This window comes from Poecilia reticulata, chromosome 9, assembly GCF_904066995.2.
Source record: "Poecilia reticulata chromosome 9, P_reticulata-male-v2, whole genome shotgun sequence".
Lineage (NCBI taxonomy): Eukaryota > Metazoa > Chordata > Actinopteri > Cyprinodontiformes > Poeciliidae > Poecilia > Poecilia reticulata.
The window spans coordinates 13,494,527-13,521,671 of record NC_088838.1 but is presented as its reverse complement, the minus strand read 5'-3'; the positions used below and the strand labels follow the sequence as shown (position 1 = coordinate 13,521,671).

General features: G+C 38.9%; 3 protein-coding genes and 1 long non-coding RNA gene across 6 annotated transcripts in view; 3 read left to right on the top strand and 1 right to left on the bottom strand.

Moving 5' to 3' along the window:
• pebp4 (phosphatidylethanolamine binding protein 4) overlaps positions 1 to 11,425 on the top strand; it is a 60,997-nt gene extending 49,572 nt beyond the window's left edge. The window contains exons 6-7 of the mRNA XM_008419007.3: positions 1,538 to 1,651; positions 11,213 to 11,425. Coding sequence (XP_008417229.2) covers positions 1,538 to 1,651; positions 11,213 to 11,304 — 206 coding nt within the window. The 3' untranslated portion in view covers positions 11,305 to 11,425. The remainder of the gene's footprint in view (positions 1 to 1,537; positions 1,652 to 11,212) is intronic.
• LOC145552776 (uncharacterized) lies at positions 2 to 27,064 on the bottom strand. Its single transcript, XR_014088884.1, has 3 exons — positions 26,975 to 27,064; positions 26,810 to 26,837; positions 2 to 661 (listed from the first exon to the last, which is right to left on the bottom strand). It is a non-coding gene; the product is annotated as an uncharacterized LOC145552776 (long non-coding RNA).
• egr3 (early growth response 3) lies at positions 18,251 to 26,809 on the top strand. 3 transcript variants are annotated; one of them, XM_008419004.3, is made up of 2 exons: positions 18,251 to 18,943; positions 21,401 to 26,809. In XM_008419004.3, the coding sequence occupies exons 1-2, from the start codon at positions 18,790 to 18,792 to the stop codon at positions 22,477 to 22,479; spliced, it is 1,233 nt and encodes a 410-aa protein (XP_008417226.1). In that variant the 5' UTR covers positions 18,251 to 18,789; the 3' UTR covers positions 22,480 to 26,809. The 3 variants fall into 3 exon arrangements, with proteins under 3 accessions (XP_008417226.1, XP_008417227.2, XP_017162145.1); XM_008419005.3 differs by lacking the exon at positions 18,251 to 18,943 and adding an exon at positions 18,995 to 19,466; XM_017306656.2 differs by lacking the exon at positions 18,251 to 18,943 and adding an exon at positions 20,491 to 21,162.
• Positions 26,999 to 27,145, top strand: part of bin3 (bridging integrator 3) — a 35,053-nt gene continuing 34,906 nt past the window's right edge. The window contains exon 1 of the mRNA XM_008419003.3: positions 26,999 to 27,112. Within this exon, the coding sequence (XP_008417225.1) occupies positions 27,105 to 27,112 (8 nt within the window). The 5' untranslated portion in view covers positions 26,999 to 27,104. The remainder of the gene's footprint in view (positions 27,113 to 27,145) is intronic.

The following is a 27,145-nucleotide window of genomic DNA, read 5'->3' as shown; positions in this document are numbered from 1 at the left end:
GTAAGACTGGAAAAATGAATCTATTTCAGTTATTCAAGTAAAGGAAACAGATTATCTAAAGCTTCTATTAATGAATTTTGTGGGTTACAGTTCATAAAAACCCTAGATGAGATCCTAGTTCAGTTTCTGGTCTACACAATCATGGAGAAGACTGCTGACTTGACAATCATTGACAACCTCTGCCTGAATGATGACCCGCAAGAAAGAAACTGGCTATTCACAGAATTCTATATTAACGATATAAATGGAAAGTTAAGTGGCAGAAAAAAGGTTTAGTGGAAATCAGTTCAAGACTATTTCTACATGTTAAAAAAAAACATAGCTTACCAAAGTTGTGTACAATAACCTTAACAAAAAAATACACAAGAATAAGCATGAAACAGTAAACACAGCAATGCAAAATGACCAAAAATAAATGAATTGTTAAAAAAAATAAATAAATAATGCCAAGAACAAAAATCAAATAAAGGCCAAGAAAAAATGGACAAAAATAACACAGGTAGCTAATGCCTTGAAACGATTGTGAAGTGAAATTCTTTCAGGAGCTTGAGGGACATTCACAAAGTTCATCCATGTTGCTTGATGTCCAGTGTGACGTTTCCACAGTGAGTGATAATTTGGCGTTCCATGGCATCTGCTGGTGTTCCACTGACAGCATATTCTGAACAGAACATGGAAATAGCTTTCTGTAGGTTAACATAGCTGATGTAAAATTGTGTTTTCTATTCAATCAATTGTAACATAAAAATTTTTAGTAAGCACAGTTGGGGTTTTAATTGTAAAATAAAAAAACACTTGATTTCATTTATTTCAAACTGGTTTTTAAAAACAACAAAAAAAGGACAGAAAATTTGCTCACATAACCAAGAACAAAATAATTAGGTTACCACTCCCTTTTTGTGTGAAAAATATGTCAATGTGTTTCATCATTGTATTTCTTTTATATCAGTTAAAGTTTTTTTTAACTAAATCCGAAAAATAAATCAAGTATATTTTGAGCTACAGCTGTAGCATTCCTGCAACTGTCTCTGTATATGCAGCATTCATTACATCCTAATTATTTAAATTAAATAATAGCACAAGATACGGGAATCATGTCTCTTTTTTTAATGCTTCTACATTATTTTTGAATGACAAACTGGTTGGTGATTTTATTTGTAGCAACAGGAAGTTTGACAGTCATAAACTAACCATTATGATTTTTAAATACATATGCTTAAGCTTTTTGCTGCTGCTTTCTTTAAACCATTCTTTAAAGTAGATTTAGATTCAACTTATTATTTTGTGTTTTAAAATAGATTAGTCAGGCAACATCTCTTACATGTATATGAGAATATTTACACGGCCATTAGCCAAAACACGAGTACGAGAAAATTGCACACAATACAGGGTCAGAGTTTTATGGATATACGGCTGCTATTAGTGTAATGCCATCTAAAAAAAAAAAGGCAATCCATGCCAGGGTTTTTAATGACTTATAGTCGATACAGCAGCTCAGCATTGCCAGCTCTCCTGATTCTGGTTCTTTGTTTTGCAGATTACCATCCACCGACGCCGCCACAGAAGACTGGTTTCCACCGTTACCAGTTCATGTTATTTGAGCAGCCTCCTCACACAAAGATATCACTCACTGAAAAGGAGTCTTCCCGAGGTAATCACTCTGCATCTTTAGATCACAGAAATGTTATCTACAATGACTGTAAATTCTAACGTTTTGTTGCTGAAGATTACAGCAAGACATTCAAACTCCTCATTTCCTCTCGTGGTAACCACAACAAATCTCTCTTTCCCTTGATGAAAGAAACGTTGTGGATCAGACACATCAGTGGACTTGTTTTGTCTGTTCTCACAACTGTAAGGTTTTATTGCATCACTTGGAGTTATTTTTGGTGGGCAGTTTTTGTTCGAGTGCATGAACCCCGACAAAGAAAATGTTAATGAGGTTAGTGAGCGAGTCTGCGGCTGTGCTAATGCCCACCAGGTCAAGACGAGTATTACTGGCTCCCACGCACACCTGCATGAGTCCGCCTGGCCGTGTGTTGGTAAACCTGAAATCCCCACTCGGCGGTGTCAGTACACATGAACGTACGGTTCAATTTGAACATTAATTATTGTTGATATCATTACCATATCTTTGTTTGTTTGTCTCTCAGAAGTCAGTCTTGTTTGTGCTGCAGAGCTTTTGTTTTCTTTCTTGTTCTAAAATAACTTTTCCACCGTCTGAAGTCAGTGGGAAGGTGCGAAGCAGCGCTCAGATGAACAGCACAGCAGCTCGCAGGAGGCGTGTCTCCCTGTCTGTTCTACTCGGGTCACAGTCGATGATTTGAGGGGAGATCGGGGCGGTTGGAGACTTTCAAGCACAGCGCCGGTGAACAAGTGGAGCTGCCAGTCTCTGCTGTTTGAAGTTTTGACAGCTTTGTCAGCAAACAGTCCAAGCACATTAGGTTGAGGTGTGTTTGATGTTTAAAGTTTTTGGAAAAAGAAATGTCAGAACAGATGAACTTTTTTTTTGTATTTGTGCTACACCCCAGTCACATTTGGGTAATTTCCGATAAACCTTCATCACATAGTTAAAATAGAATGTTTCAAATATAATGTTTGTCATAAAAGAAAAAATACAAATAGTCTTACCCCCCCCTCCCCCTCCCCATTATCCACCACCCCAATTTTGAAGCAATTGCAGTTAGCGGATCCACCCATCCTTAATCTACTGGATGAGTTTAACTCCCGTTGTCGCACTTCCTCTCTCCTGCAAAATCTATTCAAAGGAAATTTAATTAAGGAATTCACTCTTAGATAATCAAATGTTTAATTTGAAGGGTCAGTTCTTGGGAGAATAACTGTCCATATGAAGACAGCGATGGGATTGGATGTTGAGAAATAAAGGTAACTCATGTTTGACACACATCTCAGATCAAAAAAGGTAAATAATTTTTCATGATTCAATTCAAAATGGGAAACTCATATAGGTTTGTTATTTAATTATAGTGTTCTGTTAGTGAAATTCAAAAATGTAATTTGCCAGAAAATGTTATCATGCAACACTTTTGAAAGAAAGACTTTTCTAAATAACACAATCATAGTGGTGACCGCTTACTGTCCAGAAGAGAATCTTTATTATGCTTTGGAAAGCCAAAGACGGCCTTTTCAAAAGACGCTGGTTGTTCACAGAGTGTGGATAAGAGACATATTACTGGATAGCTGAGTGGAAAGAAAAAGTGCAAAGCTCATTTAAGGGTTTGTGGCAATTTCTCCAGATATGGAGTACAGCTGGAGTCTTTACTTTAAGAGCACCGTACATCAAGAAAATGGACTTTTGAAAATGGACATTACTTTTGTTAAGTCACTCTTAATGCATTGGGTACTTCTTGTTTAGCCAACTTGGACACCAGTTTCTTGTGGGAAAATGGTGTTAAATGCAGAACTAAAGTTCAGCCTAACATAGGAGTCCTTATTCTCTGTGTGGGAGTGGGCATGGTGGACCAGGATGGAGTCGGTGTGAACTGGTTCCCCCTTTTTACATAATATTGTGAGTCCTCAGGTACGTTGATGGTTTGCTTCCGATGTGTCGTCGCCAGCCTTTTGAAGCACTTCATAGAGACACGAGTGTGTGTGGCTGGGCAGTAACCATTAAGACAAGATCTTACAGAAGACTTTGGTACAGGGATGACTATGGATGTCTTAAATCATGGTACAGATGGTAAAAAATGCCAGCTAAAGCCTACAAACTCATACATCGTTTCTTCTTAGATCAAATTTGCAGAAATAAACTTTTGAAACCTATCCGTTTGAGTGTAATTGATAAACTACCCAAGTTTTACTTTTAGAATAAAGCTGCTGAAACAAATTAACTTTTCAATTATATCCCAACAAGATGAGCCTGTATTTTGTTTTGAATGTGTTTATTATTTTACCTGCTGTATTGTCATTGGCCTCCACGACCATGTGCGCAGTATGCACACTAAGACAAGAAGAACAGAGGGAATCCCATGTCTCCCACCTCCTCCGTTAAGTATGTTCACTTATTAGCATCTGTCCTCCCTCCATGTGGTATGACACACACAGGATTCTTCATAACCGATGACATTAATTGACGTGATTTGTGAAGGAGAGCATTTAGTCGTGGGTGGAGGACTCCTAATGATCGTTTTCCACTTCCAGTAGTGGAGTCATTGACTCAATTTTATTTCTGATTTGCCGTCTCTCTTCTTTTCATCTCTGACCATCAGTTAAGTAATAAGCACTGGCCAGAGGGGACTGAACAATTAGAGGTGGAGCAGGGGCTGTTGTGAGAAACCGTGGGAGTCTGCTTTGCCTCCAGGGTTAAGGTTATGAATGTGGGTCAGTGAACTGATGGAGACAGCTGGTTTGTTACATAAGGATCTACAGGGGGGCTGCAATCTTGGCACTGGGCACAGGGGCGTTATCCTAGGGAATCCCCATTGCTCTGGCTCAGGAAGGCTGTCCCTGACTGGAGACTGCCCCTGTGCCAGGGTGGGGGGGTGGAGAAGGGGGCGCAAGCGTGGGCGCTTAGGCCCTCATGATACTTGTCAGGCACTTGGCAAGCCCTTATTATGTCCTGCTACTGTTTGGTGCCGACATGTCAGTTTGTCGGGGGAAACAGTGTTACAATGCCGGGAGGGAAAACCCGAGGCCTTGAGAGCGGCTGCCTAGTGTTGTTTCAGTTTACACGATACACTCTGCATTCACTGTTCACACATCCAGCCGTCCATCTCCTGACCTTAGCAGCCACTCTAAATGTGCAGATCTACCGGTCTCAAAAACGGTTCGAGATTATTTGCTTGAAAAAATAGAAACTTATAAATAATACATTGCTTTGAATCCCACAGTCGCTTTTTCCTTCAAAAACAAGGGTGACGATCACATTGTGTAAAAGAATGGATCAGAGAGGAGTTAGCTGCTGGATCCTACACGTTGCTCATCTTGCTTCCCAGAGCCTGTACTGCCAGCTCAGCACACTCCGCAGTAATTGAAGCCATTTGCAATGTTGTAGTGTGGTAATGGGCAGATCCATGTCTACCACCCACCCACAGCCTCTACCATTAATCAGAGCTGCGAGGAGTCAAGAGAGCCAGGATTTGGTTGCTATAGCAGGCCCAAGTTTTAGGCTGGAGTCAGGTGCTTTAAAGTGACATCTTGACATCTTGAAATTGACAGTCCTTCAACTCACAAGCTTTGATCTGAAACATTTATCGAAAGCATATAGAGTAATCCTTATCTTTCTGTTTTTTAAAACTTGCATTTAAGAGCAAGGACATAATTTCACTACAGCTGATCTGCACAAATGTGTGCATCCCTGATAAAATTTGACCATTTAGGGTCAGAACAGAAGTTTCACTTCCATTTCAAATGAGAAAATAGCACACAAGATTAAATTGCATACACTAAAAACATGGAGAAATAGGTTACTAGTGTATTACAAGTTAAACTTAACTTTTTTAAAATACAATTTTGTGGCTTTTAGGGTGCCCTGGAAGGCATTCTTTCTCATTGAATTTTTATTTTTCCTGGGATTTAATGAGATAGTTGAACAAGTAATGTGCAGTTGTGAAAAGAAATATTGCATGTTCCTTTATTAGTATTATTTTTGCAAATAAGAATTTGACAAATGTGGCAAACATCTGTATTCAGTCTCTCTACATGAACATTGTTCTGTAGTTTTTTCAGTATGTCTGTGTGAGTCCGTGAATATAAATTTTTAAGATTTGCTGTTGGATTTAGAGCTGGGATTTGATTGGATCCTTCAATCGAAATTGCTTTGTTGTAGCTCAAGCTGCATCTTTGGTGTCATCAAAACTGCACAGAATGTTTATCTCATGTCGCAATGAGTGAATTGATCTTTTTTACTCTAGCAGGGCTCAAGCATTTCTGGTGGATTTTTTTTTCTCATCGAAGACGACTTGGTTCTGAAAATTTGCCCCATAGCCCAGACATACAATGCATGTTAGAGATTGTTGTCAAATGTTATGAACAGCCAGTCTTTGCCAGGAAGTCCTGCTGCTCTTTCAGTGCTGCCATAGCCCTCCTGGCAGCCTCGTCTCTGCGTTTCCTATCAGTTTTGGAGGAACGTTGTGTTCCTAGTTCCATTTCTGGTGAGATGCACTTGTTGACAATTGCAAGTGTTGTGCACAGATCTATTTAAATTTCCTGATTGGCATCTTTCAGTGATAAGATCTGTTGAGGAAAGGCTTTCAAAGACAACCTGCAGTAGTTAGGAAACCCAGGGAAGGCAACCTAACGTTTGCTTAAGAATTCATCATTTGGATACAATCCATCGAACTTTATTTGACTAGGTTTGTCTCTTTTGCAGGCCCACTACAAGATCACAGCTACACAGTTACAATACAAAGTTGTGCACATGTAATAAATTTGCTAGTACATTAATTGATAATTTATTTTATTTGAATCATCTCAAAATGAGAAACTTAGGAAAATTGTAAATGTATGTACTAAAAAATAAAGCTTTCTTATTTCAGTTTTTACTATTTAAACGATTACTGTTGCCGTTAATTGTACTAATGTCCTAAGTACTGTATTAAATACAATTTGATATAATGGAAAATGCATCCTTATTCGCTTAGATTTATACAACAGTTGAATTTTGGAGTTCCTATGCTGGTTCATATTGACCAGCATGATGTTTGGGGGGTTTTTTAATGTAAAAACAACTTTAAGTTTGGTGATTTGGGTATTCCCTGGAAAATTAGACTTGTTCACCTCGCAGATATAATAATCTACAGCATTAAGCTTGCAACACATTGAGAGTTAAAATCAACAGGCATGTTGAGTTTTCCCAGGTTAATCCCTCTCCAGGGGTTTTCCACACATCCAGAGATATTGTCATATGGCTGAATCCTGACAGCAACAAAGTTCCTCATCCTGAAAATAAACACTGCAATATTCCTGCATCCATTTTCATAAGAAGAACCTCAGTCAGGCTCTTACTCTGATATGGCTCCTTTGACTTTACTGTGAGAAAAAAGATTACTGGATTTTGAGTATATCTGAGACAGTGTAAGAGGTTTAACAGGGACACCGCCCACACCACTAAATGTAGCAGTTCTCTGTCACCTCGCAGCAGTCCTGATCTTCCTGCCATACCCAGGCAGAGATGCAAGGTGGAAACAAAAGGAGAGGCAGGAAGACGTTAACATCGCCCTCAGGTCCCACACTATCTGTCCTTTCCATGAGCGTGCAGATGGGAGAGGCGGAAACGTGTCTCTGCACTACAAACAAGCACCAGCCTATTTTAGGGTCACTTGTAAGTCTAGACATTCGCAAGGTACCAACCAGTGCGATAGCAGCGGGTACTGAGAATTTACTTCATTTTGGAATGAGCCCCAATGATTGCACAGCTTTAGACAGGATTATGTGTGCAGAGTCTTACAATCGCTGCCTGACTTTGACTCCAGTACTTTTTAGAGAAAATGTTGCCCAACACCGCTGTAAGGCAAGAAAACAAAAACGCAGATGAAAAAGTATTTTTGCTTCATTGTCATAATAGCAAAATCTACAACATGACATGTCAGATATGTCCTTGTATTTTATGTAAAGTTCATCTCCGAGCTGTCTCCCCTTCTGCAGTAGCTTGGGGGTGAGCGACCTCGTCGTGGACATGCCGAGGAGTTTGGGGATCTGCAGAGGCGGTGCATTATCTGAGACTGAAGCACAGACCCATGAGGGTCTGCTGGGGCCATGCCCTTTAATGCAGACAGGTCACTTGACTCCATTGCCCTCTCATGATTATTGGTGGCCTCCCTGCTGGCAGTCTTCATTCACAGAGATGACCTGCTGAGATCCAGGTACTCATCTGCTCATCTCCCAGTTATTATTCATCCTCTTTCCTCCAGCTGAGCTCAGAACCTGACCCGAACTCACAGCCACATGGAAGTGTCAGGTTTTGAAACGGAAAGAAAAAGTGTGACAGGTTGGGAAAAAAATTGTTTAGATATCGCTCCACAATGCAAATTCTGCTTATTTTTCAAAGATCTCTATAGCAACTAATGATTACATTAAAAAGATAACGTGCAGAATATATCTAATATCAATTAAGTCTTCCGATTTGTGCCTTTGTTAATGGCGAGCTACACCAATCAGGCATAACATTATGATCAACAGTGTGTTATTACACTCTTTTCGATGGACTCCAGAAGGTCCCTGACTGCGTGCTGCGGTGTCGGGCAACAAGATGTCGGCAGAAGGTTTTTCTACCTGTAGTGCATCTGGGTGTACTGTGTTCTTCAGATAATGTACATGCACCCAGCTATCAACATGATGTAAAAGTACACAACAATAAAAGTCACTAGATATATACATAAACAAATAAAATATAGGACAAGTACCTCGCTCTGACATTGTTACAACAATTTTACATCTACACTATCAATTCAAGCTAACGGTTCATGTGGAAATAGAAATAAAAATAACTCTTGCATCTTTCTTTCCCTCAAATGTTTTTTCTTTTATTTTTATTTTGTATGTCCATGTTTTTTTTCATGCCTACTGTGTATAATTTAATCATGTTCAATATTAATATTATTTAAAAGATGTTGCTTCAGTGAAGAACAAGGGGTCAGTAGGAGCATGCTTACTAATCTGGAGCTATGGAGCATTAAACTACAATGAATTGTGTATTCTGACACCTTTCCATCAGAACCAGTATTAACTTATTTTTCAATAAGACCTAGCAACTCATCTGCTTTGCTCGCCACTTGCATTAGTGAGCCCATGACTCACAGCCGGCTTTGAACCTCTTTTTACATATTCTGAGTAATGCAGACCAGAAACACAACAAGGTTGTTCTCCCATCCCACTTCTGTAAACCAGTGACTGTCTCACCAAGGAAAAATGCATTTTATTAAATTTGACAATGATACAGCCTTTCTAAACCTTCTAAATGGGAAAAAGCATCATCATGGGTCCATTGTGGTTGGGTCAGTATTCTGATGTGACTTTAGATCAACACCTTGAAAACTCAAGGTGGATCCCTGCCTAGACCCTCACAGACGGATGGTGCCGGTGATATGGATTGGGATGCTTGAATTTTGTTTTATTCAGATATTGTTACAACAACAATAAAAACAATATCTTTACCTTTGTTTCAAATCTCAGGTCAGACAATGACCCTTTTTAAAAGTTTTATTGATTGGTTGGATGTTTTGTATCACTGCCTGGTTTGCTCATTTTTCCGTAACCTGGATATTTGTTTTGTTTGTGCCTGCTGCTGCTATGTGCTTAACAGAACAAAAACCATAAGTTGCTCTGGACTTTTTTTTGCCACAGCCTGCTAAAAATTGGACTCATTTTTTTTTTATTGTGAGTGAGCTGTCTGCAAATCTATTTTCCAATAGGGAGAGCTGCAGTTTTGAAGATGTTCTAATGCAGTTGTGTAGCCAGTAACATAGTCATACTTGTCAAATTTGCTCAAATCCTTGTTCTAACATTCTGCTTCCAACTCATCAACTTTGAGGACTTGCTGTACAGCTGCTATTTAATATAGTTTAAACCTGAGATTTCTCTACACAAAAAAGACAATCTTTTTCTCTTCAGAGTTTGACATCAAATCAGACTGAATTTATACTATCTTTAGCCAGGAGTAACAAAATAATTTCAATTTGCTGAATTGAAATTATTGAATTGAGTTGATAAGAGAGTGCCTACATACAGTGTAGACATGAGCTATGGAGCCACTCAAGGAGGAAGAAGCTATTTCTCTAAAAACAAGATAAAAAAAGCAAGATTAGTGTCTGCAAATACATAGATTTTTGAGACATGTCCTGTGGTCTGATGGAACTAAAAAACTGAAGAGTCTAGAAATAAAGATTATTATATTTGGAAGAGAAAACGAGGAAGTTTGTAAGCCTGAAAAAGTAATCATCCAAACTGTGAAGTAGGGGGTGGATAAGTCATGAAGTAGAGGTGTTTTGATGCAGGAAAGACTGGAGCACTTCACAAAAAATAACATGTGATGAAAAAGGAAAATCCTGTGGAAATATTTCAGTAACATCTCTGAGCCTGGGCCAACTTTCAAACTTTCTTAAAAATTAGCGTTTCACATAAATTATGTCCTCAATCAAATTGGCTTAACAACAACAAAGTCAATGTTTTCTGAAGCAGCCACCACACTTGTGTGTGAGAAAGTCAGCCTTCAAACAGACTCATCAGGAGGAATGAACCATAAGGCCCAGCAAACTACTGGGAGAAACCTGTAGAAGAGCATCTAAAATCTTCAATACTCAACCCACTAACAGATTTTGGTATTAAAGATAATCGATGGCTCTCATTTCACCTGTCAAGAGATTATAATCTTATGCTTGATCATTGTGTGTTCCTAATGCATGCTGCTGTCAGATGGCCAAAAAGTGACACCATATATATCAGACGAAGCAGAATGTTAAAGATGACTTTTGTTTTTTGTTTTTTTAATCCAGGCATATTGAGATTTGACCCCTATTTGAGTCAATTTTCTCTATGGATTTGGACCATTTCAGAAGCTGGCTTTTTCAACTTCCCAAGGCAATCCTTGAACAGCTGTTAGTGTAATTACCGCACACATGGAAATACCAGAATGTCCCCGATTCCCTGGATTACAGTACAAAGCATCAAAGCATTGTCTGATGCACATGCAGACATATGAAGACGCAGACATGCACTCTCTTTGTGGAATCTGTTGAAGTTTGCAAGTTTAAAGCACACAGGGTTTTCTTCTTGGAATCATAGTTGTGAATTTGTCCTCTTTTTTTTGTTAAGGGAGGGAAAACTGCAGGGAATCAGTGGTTGTCAAAATCTTAGAAGTGATATTGTCATACCAGCCGGATGGCCGTCTGGTGTTTGTTTAAAAGGAGAGGGAAGAGAAAAAAACAGTCCAGGCGATTGAATCATATCTTCTTGCCAATACGTCCTTGCGTTCCCACCTCCATCATTACAGCAACATGTTTTATTTTCAGCAGAGCTGTTCTCAGTGACTCACATCCCAGAGCCATGTGTTGCTCAGTTAGGCCTCAGATCCCTTAAACACAGACCAAGTGGTCAGAAGAAATGCTCTCGTAATGCACCAGAGAGTGCACTCGGAGTACAGCTCATTTCTGGAGTGTTTTGCTGGACTGAAAGCAAACCTCAAGTTTTTTTTTCTCTCAATTCTTTTGCTTAAATGCTAATGACAATCTGTGTTTTGTGTCTTCTGCACCTGCAGGTAAATGGGATTTTCAGGCCTTTGTCAAAAGGTTTAACCTTGGGGAACCAGTGGCTGCCTTGCAGTTTCTCACCCAGAACTTCAAGGACTAATGGATGCTGAAATACTTCTATCAGAAGAAGAATACAACAATACAATCATACAAACTAAACTATTTCTTTATTTTTATCATTTCCCTGCTTTCCATGCATTAAACAGCAGAAATTCTTCAAAGCTTGCATCAGCTTCTATCTTATCGTTGAGTTCAAGAGATATTTCCTCTCCATGTTGCTCTAGCTGAAGGGTTTTTGATGTCGCCCCGTATCTCTGGTCTTGTGGTTGGGAGCAAAGGATTCGGGAGATAGATTTCAACTTCACTGGGGATTTCTTAATAGTTTCCGAACACGGGCGACAAGAGAAGGAAGACGGCCCTGATATCACAACTTAGTGTGGAAAGAGTTTTTCTAATTCAGGGGCCGGAAACACGTCAGGGCCAAAAAAAGGAAGTGGGAGGTGAAACCGAGACCGCAGCTCAGCCGGATGCTGCAGTGGAACTTGAACTAAAATACTCTAGAGTGACAGGACAAGGGGGAGGGGCTGTCAGGCCTGTCATGCACCAAGTTAAGGGAACTTGCTGTTTGTGTCACTGTTTATCATATTTCCATTGACCACTCTCACCCCGACTGGAAACAATGAGCTACTTTCAGGTATTTGGTTTATCTGAAGAAACAGCTGCTGAGTTTTTGATGTTTCCTTCACTATAACTTCAGGACAATGAACCCGTTTTGAACTTGAGAGAGTTGCATAAGAGCCTCACCTGGCAGGTCTGCAGAGGACAGTGTGGGTAAACTTTTCAACCCATCCACACTAAAATGCTCTTCAGACTTTACAGGTCTTTGTAGAGGATGGGTCAGAGTCCCGTCCCCCACCCCCATGAAGAATATTGGTTTCTAACCAGCAACTCTCTCCTCCCGGGAGTGTTTGTATCAATACCCCAGATGTCTGAAAAAGGGTGGATTTACATGAGTGACTTTGATGTTCTGATGATCAATCTTTAGTTGGTGGTTTCATTGACCCTAGTTTGGTGTCTCATCAGTGGGATAGGCAGGAGCAGGTAAAGGAGGCTTTTGTGTCTTTGGTGGATAAGCCAGCCTTGGTAACCCCCAATGTGCCCTCTCCATGAACTCTGGAAGATCATTGATCAATTGTCCAGCATGTGCTTTGTTTGCCTCCCAGACTCAGCAGTCAGAGCACCCAAGTTCACAAACAAAACAACCAAAACAATACACACAGGCCCACAGTGAGTGAGAGAACCCACTGCTTTTGAACGCACAATAAGTACCCATCGGTTCGAGTGTTGCTCCTGACCTTGATTTGCTCGTCTTATTTGACTTATAAAATCACATTTCTAACAACTGGCAAGTGGAGGATAATTCCACACTCATTGTGAAGCATGCCAAGTAGGAGAGCATTCTTCCAAAAAACACCTACTTGAATCCATCAGTACAAGACTGAAATGCCAAGATGTGCACTTCCAAATGCACTGTGCATTTTTTTCCCTTCTCCTTTATGTTTTAGAGATATCCTGCCAAACCAGCTGGGTTTTGCCGTGCAGTTTCCTCGAATGTGTTTATTTTTACTCCAAATGTCAAGAGTTAAATGTTATGATTAATAAAAATTGACAGTTATAGTTCAGTGCTGGAGAGTATATACACTTCTCACTTTCCCTGATGATGTAAATAAGGCTTTCAATATTTTCTTTAATTAAGTCAATATTACCGTAGTTTATCATTCTTATAATCAGATCAGTTGTCTCATTGGCAAAAAGTGATCCAATATGCAAGATAATGCATTATCACCAGAGAATTTCTGAGTTACTGCATGTTATGAGTTGTGCTAGAATGAATATAAGAGGAACATCTGATCAATTATTATTCATATAGTTTATATTTCCATATCTAATTGCACATGTTGGATGCAGTTTGAATTCCTCAGGAGATTTGAGTCCTGTCTCAGAGTGAAATTCTTCTGTCATTCATCCATGTTACTGGATAACTGAATCTGTTTTTTTTTTATCTAAGCACATATTTTTATCCCATCATATAAAACCCCATAAAGAAGGTGACCTTTAACATGTCTTCTGGTGAAACTATTGGAAAGTTGCAACAAAAGTGTGGCCGAAAGCTTCTCTAATTTTTTTTTTGTTTTGTTTTGTGCGAAAAGTACTTTGCTTCCTTTTGCATTCATTAAACTCGACTAGCATCTGTGGTTATTCAAATCTACTTCATAATTTTGCGCCTAAATAAAAAGCACACAGAGCATTGCGCTGCTGTGCTATGTGTGTACTCCTGCTGAACCCCTGCATATATCTGATGCACAAAGTTTGCAGCTGCTGGACAAAACTCAACACTGTCAAACAATAATTTAACAAGCTACTAGTTCAGTAGTAAGACCAGGGTTGTCCTTCTACACCCATCAAGTCTTGAGGACTCCTAGCCTCTTTAGAAACTGCCTCTCCTCCTAAGATCTTTGATACATATGGGTAACCTGCGCCTGTACCGTTTCAGCACCTGATTCGCTCCAACAAGTTTGCTTCCCGAATTTCCCCGTTGCTCTTCCATCCATCTTCCTATCAACCCTGACCAGTTTCACTATTCCTGCTTAAGAAAAGCATGTTTATTGCATCATTTTGGCCCGTCTGCCCTATTCCTTGGTCTTAATGATTCTGTTTGTTCAATAATGTTGTCTAGCTGATGAAGTAGGCTGTCAGCTGTGTTGAGACTAAGCTTGAATTACACTCAGATTGACTCTATTTACTATATAAATGTGTTTTTTAGGTCATTGTTAATACTTTAATTTTATTTCGGGGAATCAGAACTGAGCGGGTGGAACAAAGCAAAAAACATGAATTATTGTCTAGAACTATACAACACTTTACTGTGATGTAACAAAATGTGGAAGAGTTCAATGAGTATAATTACGTTTTCACATCACTGTACAGGTATATCTAAACAAATAAAATAGCATGGAAAAAAAATTATATTTTGTGCCATTCATTTCAGAAAGTGAAACTCAAGCAGTTTCATTGTTCGAAATATTTAGAATATTTTGTTTGAAATATTTTGAGCCCTTTATTACTTGTAGTCTTGGTGATTATGTCTTAAGATAATTAAAACCCAACATTTGGTGACTTAAATATTGGAAACTCATGGTTTCACACTAATTAACTCAAATGTATCTGCATTGATGTCCTAGAAATGGTCTCTCATTCTGGGTCAGTCATTGATGATTTGAGGTGCCTTTGGTGTTGGTTCACTGTGTTTTCTAGTCAACCATAATGTCTTAAAGCACTTCAAGTTTCTGCTGCTGACAAGATTTATGAAGATGCTGATTGTATTTTCCAGCAGGACTTGCCATCTGCCCAGACTGCCAAAGGTACCACAACAAGGTTCAATTACCATGGTGTAAATTTGCTTGACTGGTTAACAAATTTAACCAGTCAAGAGAATCTATAGTGTTATAGAGAATCTATAGTGTTATCAAGAGGGAGGCAAGAGACCCCTGACCCAACAATACTAAATGCCCAAACCCCAAAGCTTCGAAAAGCCCAAAGCTTTTTGAAGCCCACAACTACTTGGGCTTCGAATACACTTCAGCAGAACCACAGGCTGATTGCCCCCATGCCATGCCGCATTGATAAAGGAATTTATGCAAAAGAAACCCCAAACCAAGTATTCAGTACAAGAGATACATACTCTTTAGAAGTCTAGCATTCCCGTTAGCATTCTCAATAAAATAGATATCCAATTTTATTGATCTTGTATAATAGTCACAGTTTTGAGGCACTGAATTCTGGGTTTCCATCATATATAAATAATAATCATCAAAATTATACAAGTAATAAAGGCCTAAAATATTTTACTCTATGTACAAATAATTGAGTTTCACTTTCTGAAATGTGTGACAAAAATACTGAACTGTAGATATTCAGATTTTTTAGATGTACATTTATGTCAGCATCTCTTACCATATGTGACCGCTATCACCTTTAAGTCGCCTTTATGTCTGATAAATTAATGAACCAGAAAATTAAGGAGAAAATACACAGTGTAGAATCATTTAAGTATTTGTGAATGCATATTGTTCTCCATATCTTTATTACTTTCTACATTCTGAATAAACTCGTAAATTATGCTGGTGGTCAGCGTTTTAAGCAAATTCTTGGTTGTGTTTAGTTTTAAACTAGATGATAGTGGTGAACTTGCTGAACTTGCTGCACTCAGTCAATATAAAATGAAACAGTATTTGCTCAGTTGTTTCTCCAGGTGGGTATGTTTATTTTTGTAGCTGTTTCACCAACAACATGGGATTATTTTAGCCATCTTGATTATATGTGGAAAGAAAAAACAAAACTAATTTGACTATACATCCATGGTGCCTTGGAGGTTTTCCACAGGACTTTAAAATGGGCCTCTGCTTCCATGGAATTCCCATATGCAAAAGAGCTGGGCGATGCGCACTGAGCCAGGTCACGCCACAAGCCATTGACAAACAATACAGGCCCTCCCCCGTGTGAGCCATCTCACAGTCGAGGAAACGAGCCTGCAACAGGTAAGTGTTCCAGCCGGGGTGGCCAACTTTCCGACCGCAGAGATACACACACTCTCGCCCTCCCCAAGTAAAAGCATCGTAGTACAGAGAGTCCCATGCCACACCTGGGGATTCTCTGATGGTTTGCATCCATAAACATGACAGGGGATACCGCTGTGTTTTTTAAAAGTCTGTGTGACAGTATGGATCAGGTAGCGATACTTATTTACACGGAGTAACAGGACGACGAGGCAGCAACTTTAAGGACCTAAAACACACACCGACACACAGAAGCCATGCGATAATTCTGCAAAGATTTATATGGTCAAGTTTTTCTTTTATTTGCTTTTCGCATGGTCTTGTTGCTTTAATATTTTAAATACAGTTTTAATAAGGATCTTTGTTTTATGGACTACAATAAGTCAAATCTTTAGACAAAATTCAAAACTAAAAATATATTTATGTGAAAATAGTAATATCAGCCAGGCTTTAAATATGCAAACATTTTAGATTAAACTCATGAGGATGCCATTGAATGCAATTAGATTTTTTCCACATATAGAGAGGTAAAAATACAAATGGTTTGATGGTTTCACTGTTTTGTGATCCATTACCTTTGATTAAAACTAAAAAAAGTAACAAATAGTACAACTGTGCCTCACACAAAATAATACAGATTATAGTTATCTGTAATTAACAGTTATTGTTATTTTGACTCATAGATTCAAGCATGAACGTCAAAGAAATATACACTTAATTTAATTTTCAGATGCTTATTGCAAAGAACATTATATGTGTTTGATGTTCTGCTTTTTAATAGTTACACTGGGGCTATAAGAAAATATAACAATAGCTTGTTAATTAGCCCAACTATTTGCAGTTCTTGCCAGTGTCTTGAGTAGACATATCACTCATAGTTTGTCATCTGTAGATTTAAACGGTGTTACCTTAATACAACTGTTGTCTGGTATCTTGAGTTTTCAAAACATTAAAAAAAAATCTGTGCTCTTTGTGACCAGAAATATTTATAGACACTCAGTAGCTGTTTCTCAGTCAACTGATTGACAATACACAGAAATACTTAACAGATTTGAAACTGTAACTTTAAACTATGAAATAACCTGATATGGTTAGGGGATTTTTTTTTTTAATTTAGATATTTTCGTGGTGGGCAATTAGAGATGGAAATACATTTGAAAAAAACATGTCTAGGTCAGAATGTTGCAACAAAAAAAAAAGATCGGGCTGTGTAAGAAAAAAAAAACTTTAATGTTGTCATTCTACTTTACCTAAAGTGATCAGACCGTACTTAGCTACTACAAGAGGCACGCTTGAGTGTAAAGACTTGCGTTTGGTAATGAGACATGCAGGATCAGCGACTGCTCTGTTTGTGTAAGCCCCCCAAACACCAAGCATGATTCAGACTAATTCTCCCACACACTGTGTTTACACTTGTGCTTCATTGAGTGTTATTAATTTCTTAGGTCTGTGTATGCAGGCACTGACATGCCATTCAATATTTTCTGAAAATATTCCAGAGGCCTTTGTTTTGTTTGTCTTTTTTTTATATAAGTTAACCACACATACATAATACAAAATTAGAAAATATTCAATAATCCCTTCACCCCAATTTAACCACTTGTCATGACTAAATAAAGTTGTTTTTTTCACATTGGTTATTTGTTCCACCAAGTTTTTTTTTTTAGTTTATTTATTTTGTGTGTGTGTGTGTGTGTGTGTGTGTGTGTGTGTGTGTAACCAACTATATATAGGGGGCTTTTCTCAAACTCACCAAGTATATGGTTTTGTTTGTTTTTTCACAGTTTGCATGCTGGTAAAAATGCGAACCATGACGTGTCGTCCACTGTCATCTTTTTAAGCGTCTGTGGCTTCCGATCACTTTTCCACTACTACTACTACTACTTCATCCGGAACTCGCATGTCCAAATACAGACTTGAATGGGCGGGGCCGGACACTGCCTTATTTGGAGTTTCCACTCTGCCGGTTACTTGGACTCCAAGTCAAAGCAAGCCTGTGCAAAGCTTTGCAATATTTACAAGCGATTAACTCCGTCAATTACTGTCTTTGTTTGACAATGATGCTGCTTGAAAAGGAGTTTGGAAGCAGCTTTCTGCAACACAGCGCCGCATAAAGTGTGTGCAAGTTCACAGGGAGAGGGGGAGAGAGAAGGAAAGAATGAGGGGGGGGGGGGGATGGGAACATCATTATCCAAAGTTGTGTCTGAACTTTTCGGGACAAGATGAGGCGTGATTGTAAAGTCAACAAAGCACGTTTTAGTATCACGATATAATATATTGTGGAAAGATAGTCGTAAATTATGGATAAAGTTCATTGTGTGAGTGACATGCTTTGTAGCCACAACACTCTACAGAAGGTACCACACAAGAACTGAAAATAATCAAGATTATGTGCTGCCATTATTTTTACAAGGCCAGGGAAGGAGTAGAAGAAGGACGCAGCTGGGCGCGCTATCTCGATTTTTGTAAACTTAGATATCTCTCTCGGAGTCTTTTGCCTCCGCTACAGTTTCCACTGACTGACGCGCGGAGAGCCTGCTGATGGGCGCCCATGTCCATATATGGTCATCTACGTCACACAAATGTTCCATCCCCCTATTTAATACGGGTAGACTGGAGTCCCCTATCCAGCTCCAATAGAGCACGCAGAGCGGCTCCTCTTGTTCAAGCAACACCACCATCATCTCCTCCTCCTCCTTCATTGATTCACAGACTTCAAATTCCCTCACAAGCAGCCTGTCAGCTTCCACAGTGATCAGATTAATAACAATAGGCTGCGAGCGCTCAGCGGAGAGACAACCGGCGCCGCGCGTCCTCCGCGGGATACTTTGGATAGCTACAGCTCCGGGATCCATCCTGCGCCTTCCTCCTGCTTCCCCTCGCCCGAGCAGCACCTGTGCGTTTCTCCGTGTGTCTACCTGGATACCTGCGCGCTGTCCTCTGTAAATGTCGGACTGAACATAACTGCTATGACAGGGAAACTAGCGGACAAGATCCCTCTTACCATGAGCAGTTTAATAAACACGATCCCCGACAGTCTCTACCCGGAGGAGGACATCCCCACCTCTATGAATATTTTCACCAGCACGGAGTCTATAAACCACTATTCACAGATGAACACAGGTAAGATTCTTTTTTTTCTTTCCTCCCTCGAATTTACTAGCTCTGTTAAAAATGAAGCTCAAAGTGCGATGAGCGGGAACGGCAACAGTTGTCTTCGGGCTTGGAGCACCTGTTTGCGCTCCCACTCTGTTGCGCACAAGGCAGATTCCTTTAGTAGCCCACACTTTAGAGAGGTCAGGTGTGTAAATCACTTAGTATTCCCATTGAAACGTAGATATAGGTAGTGACTGTTTTTGATTTGATTCATATTTTGTTATTGTTTGAATGTTTTGAGTCAGTATTCCGTTGCCGAAGCGTCAGAATATGAATCACAGCGTGAAAACGCAAACGAACACAACTCATTTCACAACTAAACACGCGGTGATGAATGATTCTAAAAAATAACAATAGTAATAAAAAAAAATCTGGAAAAGCTGTAGTGTTGTGATTTAATTTCTCAAAATATGAGAAATATATTTTTTTCATGGAAGGGTTTTTTTTAGGAAGATTACAGAAAATAGATTGACTCCTCTAAATGAAATCGGTAAGTGTGCCACTGTGGTTAGTCCATAGTGTCTCAGATTTGATATCTACTAGCAAAGGGGGGGTCAGCTACTTAAAACAATGACTTTCATTCACAACTCTATTTTAGTAGGCGTGTGTGGGAGCATTCTATGTGAAACACGCTCAAAGCGCATGGCCCATGCGCCACCTTATATTTAAGAAATTATAACAGCGGGCATTATTAATTGCATTCGCTTAGTTCAATATTTAAAAAAAAAACGGTTTTTATACGTCTGTTTGTTTTAATTCTATCTATTCTTTTTGACGCGCACGATAATGCACCGTACAGGCTAATAATATTACATGAAATCTAAGAGCTAAAGCTTTATCTTTTAAATGAGAGAATAATGCTGAGAAAAATACAAAATCTCTCATTTTCTACTCGCTAATCTTTCACTTTAGCGACTTTCACACGCGGGTTTATTAACCAGAAGTTCTCACCGCCATAAAATGATGAAAACACACGTAGTTTTATTTACCAAGACATAACCGTCCTTGATTTATCACAGATGTGTGTTTGAATTAAGCACGCGCCAGGTGTTAAAAGAAACATACTAATTTTAGGCTTAATATCCATTAAATTCAAGTGAATCAGGTCATGCATAAGCCCTCTACATTTTTATTTATTCAAGCAATAAAATCCAATTATCTGATTTATTATTGGCTGTAATTCAGCAAAGGATAGGACAGCTATCAGAGTGTTTCTGTTAAATTGTTAATTTTTTGTTAAAGTTTACACCAGGCAGTGTTAAAATGGTTACTTGTGAGTATTTATTTAGTGTAAATAGAGATTAAACACTAACTGTGATTTAAGAGGAAAAACAGGTGTGTCATTAGTACTGACCTTATTTTGTGCCTAAAATTTTATTTCATTTTCAGGTTAAAATTGAAAAAAAAAAAGAAAAGAAAAAGAATCTATAAACGTAATGATAAAAAAAACAATCTCTTAAGATTTACTTTATTAATTTAAAATCCACAAATAATAAAAATGATCCCTCTTTTTTCACAGGTCAAATAATATTTTCTGAAAACATTTTTGTACTGCCTTATTGCTGCATGATTTTACCAGCCAAATTTCAGTGGCTTGTAATTCTTGAGAGCAAACATGTCTATATGGATCCATGCAGAGGGTAATAGGTATTCATTTTAAATTCTTATTATGAAAGAATTATGGTTACTGCAATACATTTATCTTTTTGAGCACAACCGTGCCACAAATTCATCACTATTGATAGGTGTGCAATTGTTTTTCATAGCATCATTGATAAAGAAAAAGAAAGAAAATTAGAACGAGCGAGTGTGTGTGTTTGCATGTGCGTGTGTGTGTAAATGCGATGTTATAACAATAATAGGAAAAAAACATATAGAGGAAACACTGAAATCTCCTTACAGATGTTCCTTTTTTAAATTTTTTTTGCAAATGTGTCTCAAATTCCTGAGCATTCTGGATTTGGCGTCTGCCCTCATAATCCTCCCTGCTGTTAAGACATCAAATCTTGCCATTCCTCTTTGGCTGTCCTCCTAAGGGACACAATGACTGGATCACAGGGGGTGTTTAGGTCTTGATTTATGAGAGCTTGTGGGATCTGCAAGAGAGAGAGACACCACTCTCTCAGAGGCAGCACTCAAGTCACTTAACTTCCAGGTCTGACAGGGCTCACGTTTCTTCGTGAACTGTATGGGATTTTTTGTGATTATTCTTTTATCTTTTGTCACCTTTTGAAAAAGATGCAACAAGGCTTTATTTTGGAACAAACCAAGAACTGCTAGAAAAAGTTCATTTGGCAAAATTAATGTTAATTATCTAAACTTTTTTTTCTCAGCTTTCTTCTTAGATGATTGTAAATTCATGTTTTTAGAAACCAGGAGGATATTTTGCTCATCTTCTGTGTTTTTTAATCTTCTTTCATCTAGATAATATCATGGATCTAGGCATGGGAAACGAGAAGACAAGCTCAGACATACAGTATGGATCCAGCTTCCAGTCCAACCGCAGTGGGCAGACTGTCACGTATCTGGGGAAGTTCGCCTTTGACACTCCTCCTTCAGGTGGCATCGGTGGCTCTGGCTGGTGCCCCGACAACAACATCATAAGCCTCGTCAGCGCGGGCATCTTGGGCGTCTCTCCATCACCCGGCACGGTAACGACGCAGACGCCGTCCTCTGCAGCAAGCATGGGTGGACAATCGTCAGACATGGAGCAGGTATACGGTCCTCCGCTGCCTGCCTATTCCACCTGCAGTGACCTGTACCAGGATCAGGTCTCCTTCCACCACAGCCCCGCCACCAGCACGGCTCTAGCCTACCCTGGAAATGAATATCACTCAACGTCCAAAGCCCCCATGGATGGCAGCCTTTTTTCCATGATCCCTGACTACAACCTTTTTCATCATCAAGGAGAGGTTGGTGTCATGGAGCACAAACCCTTCCAGACGATGGACCCTATCAGAGTCAACCCTCCGCCAATCACGCCGCTGGAGACCATCAGAGCATTCAAAGACAAGCAGCAAATCCACCCGGGTTTCATTGGCGGGCAGCAACACCCACCCCAGCACCATCCGCCACCTCAGACTCTTACCCTCAAACCCATCCGTCCTAGGAAGTACCCCAACCGTCCCAGCAAAACGCCTGTTCATGAACGGCCACACGCCTGTCCTGCGGAGAACTGTGACAGGCGCTTCTCGCGCTCCGACGAGCTCACGCGTCACCTCCGCATCCACACGGGTCACAAGCCCTTCCAGTGCAGAATATGCATGAGGTCCTTCAGCCGGAGCGACCACCTCACCACACACATCCGCACGCACACGGGTGAGAAACCCTTCTCCTGCGAGTTTTGTGGACGCAAATTTGCCAGGAGTGACGAGCGAAAGAGACATGCAAAGGTTCACCTGAAACAGAAGGACAAGAAGCAGGCGGACAAGAGCAGCGGGGCGGCCGGGAGCCACAGCACGCCGCCAGGCTCCTGCGGGGGGCCAGCGGTGGGAGCGTCATGACCATCACTACATGCACATGGACTAGACCCCAGCCAGAGATTATACAGAGACTTGGGAAGTACAGATCACATTCACTATGAAATAAATAGGTGATTCTCTTCTTCTTTGTTTACACTCTGGCTCTTTTCAGTTCCTTCTATTTTGAGATGGACGTCTTTAGTTTAAGTCAGAGGGGAAGGGCTGCTTTCCTCTTGTCTTTTAAAAGCAATTCAGAGCCTCAGCTACTGTAACATAGTGTAAACACAGATATGGGCACTTCAGCACATTCTGCCACAGAGATCTTTGTGTATCACTAGGTTCTGAGGTGGATGTGTCATTTTTACAGAAACTGTTTTCATTGAAAGAACGTCAGAATGCATGAGAGAGGCTGAAGAAAGGAGCTCAGTGAGAAGGTGTATTGTCTGGGATGTATGCATTAATATCATTAGGCTGTTTAAAAGTGCAATTGGTTATATTTGTGTATCGTCATGATTCTCTTAATGGTGGCCCGTGACTGTATTTTTTTGTTGTTGTTGTTATTTTTGTTCAAGTGTAGTGTTTTTTTTATATATATATATTTGAATGTTTCTTTTGTTTTGTTGTTTTAAAATTATTATTTTTAAAGAATGTGCCAAATGTATTGCAGTGATGCAGCCAACGTTGTTCCTTATATTTGTTTCTGATATTTGCCAAACCCAGGAGTGGCATCAGCTTAGCACAGCTGTGGAGACAACAGAACGATCAGATTCCACACACCAGATTTAGACGAATCTGCACAGTTTGTTTGAGTCCAGGTTATTCCAGAATAGGTCACATGAAGCAAAACCCGATGTCTTGTCCTGTTTCGTGCAGAAACATGTCTGCAGCAACTGATGCCTTTGCCAATACTTATTTATTTTTAGTCACTGTGAGACACCCTGTGTGTTGTTTTCCTCCTTTTTAAAACGTGGTTTGACGTTGTGTTACCAAATGTACTTTCTGTTGCTTTTTTTTATATATAAATGCTCAATGATACTGTTTATTTTTCATGACTTCTGCAATATGCAATTGAGTACACAGACATATGCCACTCACACGCCAATTAAATCAACTAAGAGCACCGTTGTAGACAGAACAAACTATTTAATTAAAAAAAAAAAAAAGTGGGTTGCCAACGAGACGTTAAAGAGAAGATGAATATGGGCCTTGGCATGTCTTCTCATTTTGTAACGCTTAAACTACCAAAAGATGAGCAGAAGACGGTAAGAGACAAATAATTAAAAAAAAGATCAATGTCTACATATTTTTAATTCAGACTGGACTGCAAATGTACGTATCCTTCTTTTTGTACAGTATACAAATATGTATGCAGGTAGCTAAAGTAGAAGTTTCACTTTTGTACTAAAATGTCAAATGCACCGCAGTTCAGTATTAAATTGTGCATAAAAGTGCATTCCTTCATGCACACTATGTAAATACAGACGTCTGCATTAACAAGAACTCTCAATTGACTGAATGCTTGTGCAGAAAGTGTCCTAAGACTTTCAGTAAAATATAATATTTAATTGTCAAAATGTTGTAGATCCCTGCAGCATAGTGCCAGATATGTTGTCCTACCTTCCACTGAAGAAAAAAAAACCTCAAAAAGACAGAAAACAAAAGGATGGCACCAGCTGCATGCTTAACAAGGGAGATCAGTTAAAACAGCACTAATGTGTTCTTTGAATAAACTGCTTTTTTTATTTTGTGTATCTCCATTAAAGAAATATTGGTTATTTTAATTACCACAGCCTCTCAGCAGTATAAAAACACTGGTTATTTGTAAGACATTTTCCTAACTGACTGAACCTATTCATAAACAAAATACATTACGGATCATGCAAATAATTCTCACTAATGACTCCTCACTTACTTGACTCATTTTTAAACTGAAAGAAAAAGGTACTTCTTTTGTCTTTTAGCAAAACATTTTCTGTGAGCTATCAATGACTTCACTTGGATCCAAGTATTTCCGTTAATTATTACAACAAAAGCATATTTAAGAAAAAAGTTAGTTTTACAGGAAAGACAGTTTGCCTTACTTTCAAGGAGTTTAAACACTAAAGATTGTTTTTCAGACTTAGTGACAGACATCAAAATGCATATTTGTGCAATTCAAAGATTGTTTTACATTAGTAATTGGTGGAAATCAAATTGTGAAAACTATAAATAAGGAAGGCAGGAGATGCTGTGATACAAACGTTTGACAAGCAGCAAAGGAATCACGCTAAAAGAAAAATTGGTTGGACTGACTTTGTCAAACAGGAAGCATGCTTCCTGACATTCTTTTAAAGCCTGATTCTAAAACTATATTTTCAAATTTCAAAGAAAACAAGTTTTATAAATTTTTTATTCGACTGTTTTCTTTGTTTGTTTGTTTTTTAACATATTTAATAATTTCATGTGTTGTACTTTTTGACGGAAGAAAACTGCTTAAAAAACAAATACTGTACCCATCAGCACACACAACGACTGGGCAATAGGAGTTTAGGAACTGACTAATGCAGAGGTCAAAGGAAAAGTGCAGACAAACAGTGCCACAGAGAACCCAGTGCATGCAGTAAAGAGCTCTGAAGGCCATCCATTCTTTTTCCAGAAACAATTTTCACTGCTCTGCTTCCTGGCAACTATCCACTTATTTTCCAATTAATTTGGCCTCAGAGGGTTTTTTTTTTCTAAATTCATCTACATGGTTAAATGAATAGTCCTCCTTGCACTTGTGTGAAAAGTTTAAAAGTTTGGACTGCCCACAGCTGTAAATCAATAGGTGTGTAGCACGGAAACCTATAGCTCCACTGCATTGGTTGGACATTGACAAAATAAAGTTTCTCCTTCAGCATATGAAATAGAAAACCTGACAAACTAACACAAGTCTACAGCACCAAATAGTTTGACTATTATTTTTCCACAATAAAACTGTTATGGACCAGGTTGTATCTGGCAACAAGCAATAACCATATAGGGATCAGAAGACAAAGAACAGACACAACATAAAAGACAATAAGAAAACAAAAGCCTGTCATTAATGCTAGTTATTCGATGTTATGAGTTCAGACTGAAGATCATTTAGACCTTATTTTACTAAAAATCTTTCTATCATGTAAGAGGACATTATGTTTCTGTTGCTTTGTGTTGAAGAATGATGAAAAGGTAGACAGGGATAACAGCAAAACTATATCAACATCCAAATGAAGCCATGTAATTACAAGTCCAGAAACAATATTTAATCAACCCCACTGTGTCTGTTACACTTTGTTTTGTATGTGTTTTTGTAAATTTTGTAAAATTTATATTATCCCTCCACTACTTGCTTTCTCAATAGGTTGGCTATTATAACACAGGCTGCACAACTTTCTTCTGTATACCAATTATTGTAATATGAGGAGGCCATGAGAATTCATGAAATAACTGTTAAACTCAAAACAAACTAATTTGAATGTAATTTCTTTCCACTAATAATTCATTACCTTATGTGCTTAATACTCTGCTGGCCAAAAGTAGGTGGCTGAAAGGTTTTCAGCTCCATGATGAATTTGTGCCAACATCAGCAGCCATCATTACGCTGAACTGGGTTGCAGGGTTGGCTGATCAAAAACAATACATGACAATAACTCCAAAGGAGCAACAAATAAACGTAACCCCTGTCTGCTTGTAGCTGAAGGCAACCTTGTGCTAATATTTGTGCATTAATGTTTGATACAGATTTTGTGAAATTGGCCCTGTGCCAGGCACTGAGTTTTGACTCACTTAAAAACTGAAGAAAAAAAAAAACTAACATGATTTCAATAACATGTAGATATTATTATAGCAACTCGTGTCATCTTAGGGACTACAGGGTGGCGTCAGGGATTCAGCAGTGAAGCTGGTGTTAAAACAGAGTCGATGCTCACTGTTTTCTGTTGTGCTGTGTTTCCTTTCATTACCAAAATATCCTTACGTTTGCATGTGCACGGAAAGTGCCACCCACACTTTCTAGTGGTGGCACTCCCTTTTTTAAAATTATGCATGAAAAAAGTCACATGGGTAAAAAGGAACAAACCTAACAACAATGCAAGATGGATTACTGGAAACACATTGGGATAACTGTTCTGTTAGCTTTTTTGTTAAAGAAAAGGGGTCTTGTTCAAAGTGTTGTGGATGTCTTTTGCCTATTTAATGTTTTATTACCTTATAATAAGGTCATTTTATGAGGAGCTGAATATTTAAATTAATTTTACTATATCTTTGTGATAGGGAGATGTGCTCCCCTGTTTACATGGCACTTCAGTTTGTTGTAATGCAAATGTTTTGTTATTTCTATGTAAGTACTTGAATAAAGAAATATATAACTTGCCTTGTGCTTTCCTGGTTCTCCGCGTTTCCTGCAAACACACACACAATTAAAAGGACGTCATAAACAAACCATTTAATAACAAAACAACTATTTTATGAGTTAATATATTCAATACGTCACATCTATAACATTTGCTTAGCTCTGTTCATTATAAAAAAAAACAACCTTAGAGGAAACTGAAGCGTGTCGGCTGAAGTAACTTCCTGTTAAACGCTCGCCAGTGGAGTGACGGAAAGCGATGTTTCTGAGGAGATAACACTGTTAACCAGGCCCAACGGAATAAAAGTCACTCAAAATGAACTGGTATGTATCTCTGCTACATTATAGACGTGTTGC